The 12,307-nt window shown below is 37.8% G+C and overlaps 2 protein-coding genes across 5 annotated transcripts in view; one reads left to right on the top strand and one right to left on the bottom strand.

Annotated features, from left to right (window-relative positions):
- The window catches only part of LOC124153324 (putative fatty acyl-CoA reductase CG5065), a 49,881-nt gene extending 40,495 nt beyond the window's left edge, over positions 1–9,386 (top strand). For all 3 annotated transcript variants that reach the window (XM_046526421.1, XM_046526423.1, XM_046526422.1), the window contains exons 8-9: positions 4,793–5,050; positions 7,572–9,386. In XM_046526421.1, the coding sequence (XP_046382377.1) occupies positions 4,793–5,050; positions 7,572–7,716 (403 nt within the window). In that variant the 3' untranslated portion in view covers positions 7,717–9,386. The remainder of the gene's footprint in view (positions 1–4,792; positions 5,051–7,571) is intronic.
- Positions 9,387–9,729: 343 nt separating this feature from the next.
- Positions 9,730–12,307, bottom strand: part of LOC124153322 (putative fatty acyl-CoA reductase CG5065) — a 341,130-nt gene continuing 338,552 nt past the window's right edge. For both annotated transcript variants that reach the window (XM_046526419.1, XM_046526417.1), the window contains one exon: positions 9,730–10,802. In XM_046526419.1, the coding sequence (XP_046382375.1) occupies positions 10,649–10,802 (154 nt within the window). In that variant the 3' untranslated portion in view covers positions 9,730–10,648. The remainder of the gene's footprint in view (positions 10,803–12,307) is intronic.

Here is a 12,307-nt window from a genome sequence, read left to right as displayed (position 1 = left end):
AGGTGGCGTTTTCCTTCAGAATTTTGAAAGAGATATGGGTCAAATCAGCAATATGACCTATGTGTCTTGATAAAGTACTACTATTCCTGTTATTATCTAAAATATTGTTTGAAACCTTTAATTACTCGCCAAAATCTTGCGTTTCCTGGGACATAAGCAACCTAGCAAAAAATAAAGCATTGATCATTTTTCCGCATTCATTTTATAATCGTAACGTTATTAGGAAAAAAAATTTTTCCCCTAGTGGAGTTCCAAAAAAGGAGGGTAGTCTTAGAATCGTGTTCGTCTTAGATTTGTGCTAATACGGTGTATGAAATTGTTTTTCGATTTATTATATTCTATAAACAATTTAAATAAAATATTTTCCGTTAAATAAGAATGATTGGGGTGGGGGAAATTCGGTTACTGTGCAGTAATAACAACGTGCGCAAAAAACAATCTCTCATTGTCAGCGAGGAATTAAAACAGGACCTCGGGTGTCCGGATGGAAGAAGGTCCGAAGGGTATTCGGCATCGAGGCAAGAGCGCGGTTGGGCTGGTCCTTTAGCCGGCCCTGAATTTTGCAAACGATAGATCACGTCATAACAGATATCACTTTTCATTGCGGCGTTAACATTCACAGCATTTGCCGCGTATGTTAATTTTCTGTTGATATACGGCCAGTGATTTTCTTATTGTTGGCTTATTAACGGACCGTGAATTTAGCGAAATTGAGACCGTGAAAACCTGATCAAAACCGTGAAAACGTGAAAAATAACCGTGAAAACCTGGAAAAAGCCGTGAATTTCATTATTCAGGTAGAGTGGGAACCCTGTCAAAGAAAAAAAAGGCATTGATTGCGATTCGTTACCCACCATTAGTGTATTCATAATACACAAATTATTTGGTTTTTGAAATACCGGTTTAGACGAATGGCATGGGTCAAATTTTATCCTCATTTGAAAAAGCCCAGATTGGCGCCCATGCGATTCCACTCCACGTGACGTCACAGGGACCTAGTTTCTACACGAGAGGATAGGAGTTATACATCGTCTGAGGTTACCAATGCATGCATGAGGCACAGAGCTCAGGGAAACATGTCTTAATAATCACCTATTAAAACTGCTAAGGTCGGAAAGTTTTCTTCGTTTGATAAGGTATTAATAAACCTTTTTTAAGCTAAGCGCTACCAGCCAGCAAGGTACTCAGCTACCCGCTAGCATCCTGAGTCCTATCAGCGCTCAGAGCCTCGATCAAGGTCACCTCACAAGGCGGGAGGGGGAACCAGAAATGCGTCGCACGGACTTTTTCCCATCATTCCTACTTACGCGTCGCGTTTTCGCGCGCTTGAAATTTTTCACTTTTCATTTAATCGCGAAAAATAGATATCGTCATTTAAAAATCTAAAAGCGTGAAATACGTACTCCAGGAGTAATAATCTTTTGATTTAGGCAATAAAAAAATAATAGGAAACTACCCTATTGGTGATTCATGCAGCAGTTGATCTCCAGAGGTGGTGATCTTTGAAGTGAAGCGAGTCGGCTAAAAAAGTCAGAGGTCAAGAAAGGGGGAGGCGTGAAAAAGGTTTCTTTTGTCCTCGAGTAACTTGATACTGTGGAACTTGGTTAGTACGTTCCTCCTTAGTACGTTTCACTCCTTAGTACGGCGATTACTCCCTGTCCCGGTACTATCCGAACAAAATACAGGTAAAAGTATTTGGTTAGTACGTTTGAAAAAAATGCGCTTTCCTGGTTAGTACGCTCAATTGCTTGCCGTGACGCAACCCGCAATTCGTTCTCTACTATCTTCTTAAGGGTCGTAAACCTCGGAATTCATGATTTAATATGTTATTATTAGCCACTGAAATTCTTGCATTCATTCCACATCTTTCTTCGACCGTGATTTATCCTAACGCATTTCTCAATTCTTGTGACGTGACGAATAATAAAATGTGGCCATTTATCAGGAATGTCTGACTAACTAAACTGCAGCCAATGAGAAGCCCCGATTTTCCCCACCCTGAGCTCCTCACCTTCTATTGCCTCTGGAGTGCCCACTGCATACAAATTTCGCGAGTGGGCAATTGTTGCTATTGCACGAGTTATCATGATGAAGAAATTAGTCTTATCCAATGCCCACTTCATCTAAAGCAGTACTACACGTATTCCATAAACTTGACGTCAAGGGAGTACGTGCGTATTTACTTGACTACTACCGCGGTAGCAGACGATGTTCTGGATCTCCACGCAAAGCTTAGCTTAAAAATACTTGATCTCGGCACGAAAGCAGACGACATTAGACAAATTTTTGAAAGTAAATTTCAACTGTATAATATAAAATCTTCTTGTAATTACGTCGTAATCTAATAATCTTGCGTGTTATTAATCGATATATCGATCGATATGGTTTCATTCCAGAAGCGAATGTGTACGGCTGTAGCCGTACTTTAAGGTCAATATAATTTTGTCCAATTTTTATGATATTTAAAAACAACCAGTTGTCATACTCAGGATTGCTGTTATATTCTCCCAGTACGATTTGAGAAAGAAGAAATGACTTAGCTTTACTTGTCCTCTTTCTATAAATATATATAGTTTAAATCACGGGAGATAGATGCCGTTTTCATGTAATTGCCTTCGGGAAATCTATGAAACATTGTGATTTTTACTCACATGGTATTGTTTTTCATTGTAGCACACATTTTCTTGATTATAAAGGTAAAAAAAGTTCAGGAAGGCGATCCTACGAGAACTGCTGATAGTAATTGTAATTATGACGACTTTTCCACAGATTGCAATTACCCCGACTGCTATTATTTACTTTCCTCGTTAGCACGTTTTCCTGGTTAGTACGTTCATTTTTTGTGGTCCCTTCAGAAACGTACTAAACAAGTTCTACTGTATTTTCTTTTGAAGCTAACGTCTTCGTACGAATACGATCCCTGCTCGAGGTGGGACCTTTTTTTATTTTGGAGAAGAGGAAAGCTTCTGACGGGGGGACACGAGTGCTGAATGGAGGGGGATACCGGATATTGGGAAATGCGCTAATGTAACTATCCCACAGCACTCAGCTTCTCCCTATCGTATTTCAATCTCCTGGGGAAGATTCAAACTATGTGTCTGTCGTTATTAGCCATAAATAACACGTTGTAAACACTTTGTCTCATTTTCGTCAAACGATGGATGCGGGAAAATTATACGACGGGACCGTGATCTTCAAACGATCACTGCAGGAAAATGATATTTCGGGGCACGATAGATGCAGGAAAAAATTACATTGTCTTAATGGAAATTAATTTGGGACCAGGAGCAGCGAACGATGAATGCGGGAAAACGATCAATGCGGGAACGATAGATCGGGGTCCCTCTGTATTAATACCTTATCAAACGAAGGAAACTTTCCGGCCATTGGCAGTTTTAATTGGTGATTATTAAGAGATGTTTCCCTGAGCTCTGTTCCTGATGCATGCATTGGTATTCTCAGACGATGTAAAACTCCTATCTACTCATATAGAAACTAGGTCCCTGTGACGTCACGCGGAGTGGCATCGCATGGGCGCCAAACTGGCCTTTTTCAAATGCGGTTAAAATTGATCAGTGCCATTAATCTAAACTGGGATTTCTAAAACCAAATAATTTGCATGTCATGAATACACTAATGGTGGGTAACGAATCGCAATCAATGCCTTTCGTTTTCTTTGATGAAGGAAACTACCATATTAGTATTCAGCAGACTGGTTTTCGGGGTTACTACCGTGTAGATTCATCTCTGCAGACGACAGTTTCGCCGGCATTGCTGCAGGCTTCTTCAGGTCAATGAAGTGGAGATCCGTGGTATCACCCATCTCTTATACACAATCCCGATTATGACAATGCGAAAGTCATCGCCAATGAAAAGAGATACTTCCCTCGGATCATTAGGGAAGCTATAGAGATTATGAAGACACCGAACAGCCTCAATAGGGAGGACGGATACCAGCACATCCCTAAAACATGGAGAGGAGTCCTCAAGAGTAAACCCGGAGAGACAGGACAGAGCTAGGAGATGCGGACCAATGAGAAGCCACCCGAGCCTCCTGAACCAGCCAATGAGAGGACACCGACGGAGTGTATAAGAGACGGGCGATATTTCAGCTGAAGAAGCCTGCTGCAATGCCGGTGAAACTGTCGTCTGCAGAGATGAATCTACACGGTAGTAAACCCAAAAACCAGTCTGCTGAATCCTCACCACACCGCAAAAGCCAACACAAGGATTTCATACCCTATTAGTATTTAGATAAAATCAAGATAATAATAAAGAACCAAAATGAAGGAGCATGTGACCAATCTGTAGACTTGCCTTCAAAGTCAGACAAACTGATTAACTATGAGAGCAGTAGCGTGAGGGGTAAAATGGGTGGATTTGGTAATCATGTGTCTGAGTTGCTAAAGCCATGCTAGAAATGTTGACATTTACATAGGGGTTATACCCGTGGTATTGATTGTGGTATCTGTATCTATCTATATTACCTTTTGTATAGGAATTGGCAGCAGCCATTTCTGGTGTGGTTCCATCTGTAGATAAAATACTTCTGACAGTTATGAGAAGTCCTAAGTTTGAACTACTGCTTGAAGTTGAAAATGCATATTTGATAATTGCCAAAATTTGATCATAGATTGGTGGAATATAAGTGTATGATTATGTCCAAAGACATCTATATTTGGCCAGGGAACATGGTTTTCCCTGCATACCTGTCGTAGTAGCGTGGCAAAATAAGCCATCGAGTAATTTGTTTTGCTTTGCTCATGTTTTTCATTTTTGAAAATCTTTTTAGAATGGTTCGGATTCAGGGGAGGCTTCAGAAAGCTGTGCAATGCTTGCGGTACTTCTCCACGCATCAGTGGCATTTTCGGAATGAGAATGTGCGACAGCTTTCTGCAAGATTGTCGAATGAAGATCGTGCCACCTTCCCATTTGACATCTCTATGTTGAATTGGCCTTCCTACCTGGAGGATTACATCTTAGGCATTCGCCACTTTGTCTTCAAAGAGAAACCAGATACACTGCCGGAATCTCGTCTACAACTCAGGAGGTAAGTGGCCCGTCCACTATTGTAAATAAGTTTTCCTAGGTTGTGAGTGAAATAATGACAATGTGTTATCTACTCTTTTTCTTTCTCCTCTCTTCATAATGTTTATGCATTAACAAAGAATTTTCCCCTGAAATTTTAGCAATAGTAGATTGAATTTACCAGGTCAGTCAGCATTCTTCCACAAATTCAGCCCCAGGACCTTCGACTCACAAGCCATGTGATTTGTCTTCACGGAATATTTTGCTTGCCCATTTCTAATAACAACACCGGACACTTTTTGTAGTTCAAGATAATTCTGCTAAGCCATTCCTGAGTCGAAAGGAATGTCTTTATCTTTCACATTTTGAATTTGACTTTAATAATTACGTGATGACTGCAATGCGAGTTATTCTGCGAGGGGATTCACACCAACTTTCATTCTGTTAAAAAATAAACGCTTGCCACCAAGCAGAGTTAAGCTAATAGCTATTCAAGGTCCACCTATGATTCATTAAAACCCACTGAGTTACAAGTTGGGTCAGTTTTGATCTTTGCGCCGCGCAAGTAACTTTCCCCTGGCGCAATTCGTCCTGCAGATGTGAGATTAGCCCGTGGAACGAGACCAAACATGCTGTTTTTGCCGTTATGTTGAATCACCATCGATTTACGACCCTACTGCAAATACGATAATCTTTTTTGGATGACCTTGGAAGCCAAAATTTTGGTATGCCAGGATTTATTAATGGCTCATTTGGTCGTTATTTTGCTGCGGTGATGGAAAACATAACCTTGGAAAAAGTAGAAAATCTTCCCTCAGAGATATATATATTCCGTAGTTCATAATTCCGAATTGACGATCATCTGCTATACTTAAAATTAATATATAATAAACAGCATTGCACATTATTAAAACTTATTATTCTTTATTTATTATTATACTCTGTAATGAGCACATCTTACTCCCGCACGTCCTGTGACAAAAATCGGTGCACTTACCGTGATCCTCTTGTAGAGCAGTTCTCTGTCAAGTCGTGTAAGTGAGGTATTTCATCTAATTGGACTGGAAAAAATACTTTATGTGACCGAGGTCGTCTATAAGAGAAAAATTTCATAAATGAGGTTGGAAATACATAGGTTCATATGGGGTTATTCACAGGACCAAAAAAAAACTGTATAAGTGAGGTCATTGTATAACTGAGGGTCGTATAACTGAGGTTTTACTGTATTAGTATTGGATATTCTTATTTTGCGGACACATCCAACCTTTTATCTTTTGTTGCCTAATGAGATTTGTAAGTGTACCAACTTATTTTAATGCTCTATCAAGTACTTATGATGTTGTTAGTAGATGGAATTTCCTGAAATTGAACAACTAAATAATTGTGGATGGATTACTGGAAATCTGAAATGTTAATAAGGAAAAAATAGGTTGTATTCTTCCATAAGTCATTACTTTGCAAGCTTGGATATTATATAGTAACTTAATACGAAGGTGGAAAAGTGCCTGTCACATTGAGACCAGGAGTTCCATGTCCTCACTTTTCAGCTATTTTTATGAACTTCATGCATGAAAATAGTGTCCCCGGTAGTTCTGAATTTAGATGTGCTAGTTATGTGTATACTGTCATTATGCATTATCACTATTACTGTTATTATATTACCACTTTCTTTTAGTCGTCCATCATATGAATCAGCTTGAAATTCAGTCATCTGAGATCGAAGAATTATCAGTATTCAAAAGCCGTAGAGATGAGCATTCTTTACACGTACGAGTGTTATATGTTCAAGTATGAATGCAGAAACATTTTCTGGGTTAAGGTCGCATTGACTCCTTTTAGCAGACGACAGTTTTGGGCACATTGCAGCTCCTTAATTCCAGAGGGGAGCTGGAAATCACCTGAAACTGTTTTTCTGTGAAATGAGTTAAAACGACTGTAACCCAGAAGACATTTAGCCATGAAATCACTGTGGAAGCCTCCTTACCATACGTGAATGTAGTTAAAATAATAATGTGCCATGTGGAGTGGGTGGTACCTATCTAATTATTAAATCCGTATTCAATTGAGCTGAAAGTTCATATTTAGATAAAATTAAGGGATTTCTGAAGTGTATAACACCAGCATGGTTAGGATTGGTCTTTGTCTTGACCAAAAAAAATGTGACACCAATTGCTGCATTGTTGTTTGCATTTGCATTGTTCCCCTTTGGAACACGTGCCTATCTATTTGCTCTATCAGTTTCATGTAAAGTAATTTAAGTTCATTTATTTGAGGTAAGTTAATCAGCTTATATCAGTTGGCAACATTCTGTACAACTCTTATTTAGTGTAGCAATTGATGTAATATTTTCAGTGCCAACTGAGAACTTTAAAGGAGTATGAATTTTAGAATAGTTTTTATTCTAAATAAAATAAATGCTATAAAATAATGCCTCATGATGTGATTTGTACATTTTTGGCAATTCATGAAATGGTGGGAAAAGCCATATTTATTGTATCCCTTGATGTGAATGACTTGCCTAATTTTTTTCTTGCTCTTCCCAGATTATACTGGATACATCTCATCTCCAAAATTTGTGTCCTGTACTGGGTGTGGCGGACTATAATTATGAGGTTTAGACCTGCACCAAAGAATCTTAGAGAGACGAAAGACAGGCACTTATGCATACTCAGTCAATCTAAAAGCTAATGTAACTCTTATCAAATCTTAGGATGGTGAAATAAGGAGGAATGGTATGCAATAGTTTGTTTTCTTTAGTGGATTGCTTGTGTCATGTAGTGAGTCGTCGTCGTCTTCTAGTGAAGACGGAAGAGGAGCAGTCTCAAATGTGTTGTTTGCCTTATCCCATGGATGGAGGTGCATCACCTCTTGAGGAGTGAGTGAGCGGGCCTCCAAAGAAACCATTTGATGCATTTGCATTTGGTTCTGACATACAGGTATTGAGTACACGAGTCTATTTATTGGTTGGCAATCAACTCTCACGTTGTGTGACGTCAGAAGCTTTGGCTGTGCTTTCTTGTATATTTTGTCTTTCTGTAATTGAAAATTTCAAAAAAGAGGCGGTAATAATACTAAGGCATTGCTCTTCTGCTCATTCTTGATTGCAGTCACTTAAATGTGTAATTGTATCTATGAAATTTCTTTTATAATGACTCTAATGGATGCTGGAATTATATCTAGGTATTACTTTCAATGCCAATGGTCTTGGGTATTACTTCCATGCTATTACGAAGTAATTTCAATACTCTGGGGCAGAAGTATTTTTAGTGCCAATCGATTCACATCTCTCTTATAATTTCTTCATCACATTATAATTTAAAAAAATATGCATTATTGAATTAAATCTTTGTGCACGCCTGTTGCATCCTTAATCAATTTTCAAGTGACCGATCTGAAGTTTCCAGATTCTCTAATTTTTAAGGTTGCAAGATTCTTTAAAACTATGTATTTAAAAGTAAGGATATTTAAAGTATTGAATTTACTGTAAATTGAAATTATTTTGTACTGAATAATGCATATACATTAGTATTTGAATAGATACTCTGAACACTTTGGCTATTAAGTAAAAATTGCTTTTGATTATCTGCAAGGAAAGCAGCTAAGCTTCATTGCAGAAGAAAGAAAGAAAGATACATTTCACCCTAATTTATTATAACAAATCCTTTTCTGGATATTTTGACTATTTTATGATCGTCATAGTTATTTAGTTATATCTATGAATGTTGAAATCAAGCTATTACTCTGGTTGCAAATGTGGTTTAATAATATTTATATATTATTTTTATTTTATAAAGTTTTAGTGTTATTAACATGACGTGTGTTCCATTTCCATTGTCAAAACATGTTTGTCATCAGTGTATGATGGGAAACATCATTGTACCATGTTTATTTAAGGTGAAACCTTGTGTCATAATAAGGGTTTGTTGTATGGCTGTTGAGGTGATATTTTTGTTGAAATTAGAATATGATTTAAAGATTGTATTCCACTTCCATTTTGTTGAGTATATTAACCCTTTGATGTGACTAGTTTCATTGGGATTTCTCCGTTGTTTTCTGTTGTAAGCTTTGTTATAAAAAACTTGTAGACTAGTTTAAATATCCATACTTTCATTTAATGAAGTATTCAAAGTATTACATTGTTTCCTCATGCTTGCCTTTTTGCTCTGATATATAAGATTTGTTTTGGCAAGCAGGAGGAATCCTTCTTCAGTATATGATCATGACCTAATGTATTTAATTTTTACTCTTGAAGATGTGGCTTTCAATGACCTAAATCTGTTATAAATGCGTGAGCAAATTTTCTATTATTCAAATGTATGATTAAGTTTGGGAAAAAAATGAGAATATTAGAAAGAAAATGTACTTTTATTGTACTTTATATTTCCTCTTTATATTTTTGCTGATGTAGCGTAAGACTTTTTCTTTGAAAATTTGAAATTGGCCATAAATTTTGAATGCTCATTTAAAGCTATAAAAGAACCAGAGGATTGTAAATATTGAGCTAAAAAAATATGCTTGGCAGTCATTGCAGAGCAAAAATTATGTAACCTCTACAATCAACAGGTTTCAGCTTATAAACAGGCATCCTATAAATTTCTTAAAATTCTTTATATACACTATCTTACACTGATTAACTTCAGTATAAACTTATTTGGATAATTTTTGGTAGTCATAAATAAGTTGAAATAAAAATGCTTAAAGTTAAAAAAAAACTGGCTTTACATTATTAAATAACAGAACCTAGGTATGGTGGCATTGTTTGTAAGAGCCTAATTGATAGGATAGGCATTCATGATGCGTTTATGACTTCAACAGCATCTGCCAACGTTTACGTGAAAAACAGAAGTGAACACACATGTCATTAGAGCATCAAGACTTGGGCAAAGGTCCCTCACCAGATATCCATTGATTTCATTATATTCATAAGTGGACATGTTTGCATAAATTGTTGACCTATTATATTTCCTTTCCATTTTGAGTATATAATGATGGAAAGTTCCAACAGATCTAAAGAAGGTAGTAGTAATACTGTGAGATGAATAGTCGAAAGAATATTTGCAGCTTAGTAAGTGGTTTGCAGATCTGGTTGATTTGTCCTTGACTTCTTCATTGTTATCTCGGCTGCAAAGGCATCTAAGGCAATTCCCTATCACGGTCATGCCCATCTCCTTGGAGTACTATTCTGTTCCATTGGTAACATTTATAAAGTTTTCTCATTAGTCCTAGCCACGTTTCTCTCTCTCATTAATTTCACTCACTACCGCCATATATACACATGTACATAAGCATAAGTATTTATCATCATTTAAGTCAACAGTAATTTTGGCGATGTTGTGCTGGAGCGCAGGAAAGGGAGTCTTCTTGTGCATTGTCTCTTTCATTTTGTATGCACCACAGTTTTCCCCTTGGTATTTTTTCCCATTTATCTAGCCACTTGCGTCCTTTCCTTCCTCCTCTGTGGAGACAAACGTTCGGTAGAAACACTGAGGTATGTCGATTTCACCCCGTCAGCCTGCCATGGGAGTTTGGTCACTGTCCACGGACCCAATTGCACGCAACACTGGATCACTTTATCCTCCAACCGGGAGGCACTGCAGGGAGACCGACGGTGGGCGGTGCATCAGGGGCGATTGAGGGGTATCATCCGGGCTAGCCGCATGACCATTCCAAAGAGTGCGTACCACATATTGCGTGCCGTTTCCGATCTGAGCATTAGTGCTCTCCAGAACAGCACTACGGTGAGGAGCTGCGTTGCCTTGTGGATCCAGTACATCCTGCCAAAGAGAGAGAGGCCAATTAGGATAGAGTGGAAAAAAAATCATTTAGATCTTTTTATTATCAGGTTCCCAATTTTGTTTTTGAGTGCAACTTGCGGCTGGTTTAAGTGCTTGAAATACTCATGGCCGTCATCTTTTGCCTTTGAAAAATTATTTCCATGCCTAAGTCCATCCTCTGTGGAAAATAATTGCAATGATTTTTACTCCTACTTTTTGTCATTCATGTGCTTGGACTTAACTAACAAGGGGAGACCACGAACCTTGCTCCGCCTTTTTCAATGTCGTATTTTTTATGGCATTGAAAATGCCGTGGCAGGAATGGCTAACACATCTCGAAAATGGTAGTGGTTCCATTGAATGGGCCTTAGTTTGGCTATAATTGATTAATTTTCATGTGGTACTTTTAAAAAGCCTTATATAATTCCAAAATAGCACGCTTCTCTTCTCATGGATCGGTTGGTGTAGTGGTTGGCGTTGTCGACTCTCACTTGGGGGGTCAGTGTTTGGGGCATCGTCACAGCAGTATCCTTCATTTTGATCATGCGGCAAGAAGTATTTTGCTGTATGATTCCAACAAGTACGAGTAGTAATTTAAATGGCAGCAAGCATAGGCACGATAGATATTTTTTTATCATTGTAATGATGTTTAGGTTTTTAACACTTTGAGAGTGAGCATAATCTATAGATGACGTGCCGGACTCTGCCCAGATCTGAGAGTCATCAATAGAGGGTGGCCGACTATGCTACTAAAAATTTTCGGATGTGGGCAAAGTTAAAATTATTATGTTTGGGCTGAAAGCATCGAGCAGTGTCATTTTGAATGCTACGGGGATATGACGATTGCACAAGCAAGGGTTGGTGTGCACCAAAATGTTAATTTTTTGTATTGCTTATACTGATCAACTTCCAAATTAAAATTGAAAACCAACTCGAGCGAGAGCACATGCCATTAAGGCACGCTGCAAATAGCAAAACGTGTGTAGATGTAATTAATAAGGACATAAAATGAATATAAAATGCCATGTTTCTCGAACACTTGTTATTCACATTCTTACAAAGGGAGTGTACTAAGTACCTATACACTAAAAGAACCATTCTGAAATATTATTTCAATTAACAAACAGGATGAAGTAAAAGTTGATTATTTAAAATCAACAATTACACCAAATGTGTCTTATGCTCGCTGCTTCCCAAAATCTTCCAAAGCCTTACCGGCATAAATATGAGAGGACCACCTACAGATGTATTTCTTGAAAAAAACTTTCTGCTACCCTTAATCTTTCGTAATATTTTTGAGGAAGGTAGCAAGTGTAGTCTTCATATCTCAGTGTTTGAAATGACACTTCTTAAAAACCGAAACGTCATTATGTTGTTAAAAATATCTCTCATCCCTATGCTTGCTGCTATTAAAATGAAAAAATGAAATACTTATTGCCATATGATCAAAATGAAGACAATAAAATATACTACTGAGATGAAGCCTGGCCCCTGGGTGAGAATTG

This window comes from Ischnura elegans, chromosome 2 (genome assembly GCF_921293095.1).
Source record: "Ischnura elegans chromosome 2, ioIscEleg1.1, whole genome shotgun sequence".
In the NCBI taxonomy this organism is placed as follows: domain Eukaryota; kingdom Metazoa; phylum Arthropoda; class Insecta; order Odonata; family Coenagrionidae; genus Ischnura; species Ischnura elegans.
This window is presented reverse-complemented; position numbering and strand designations above follow the sequence as displayed.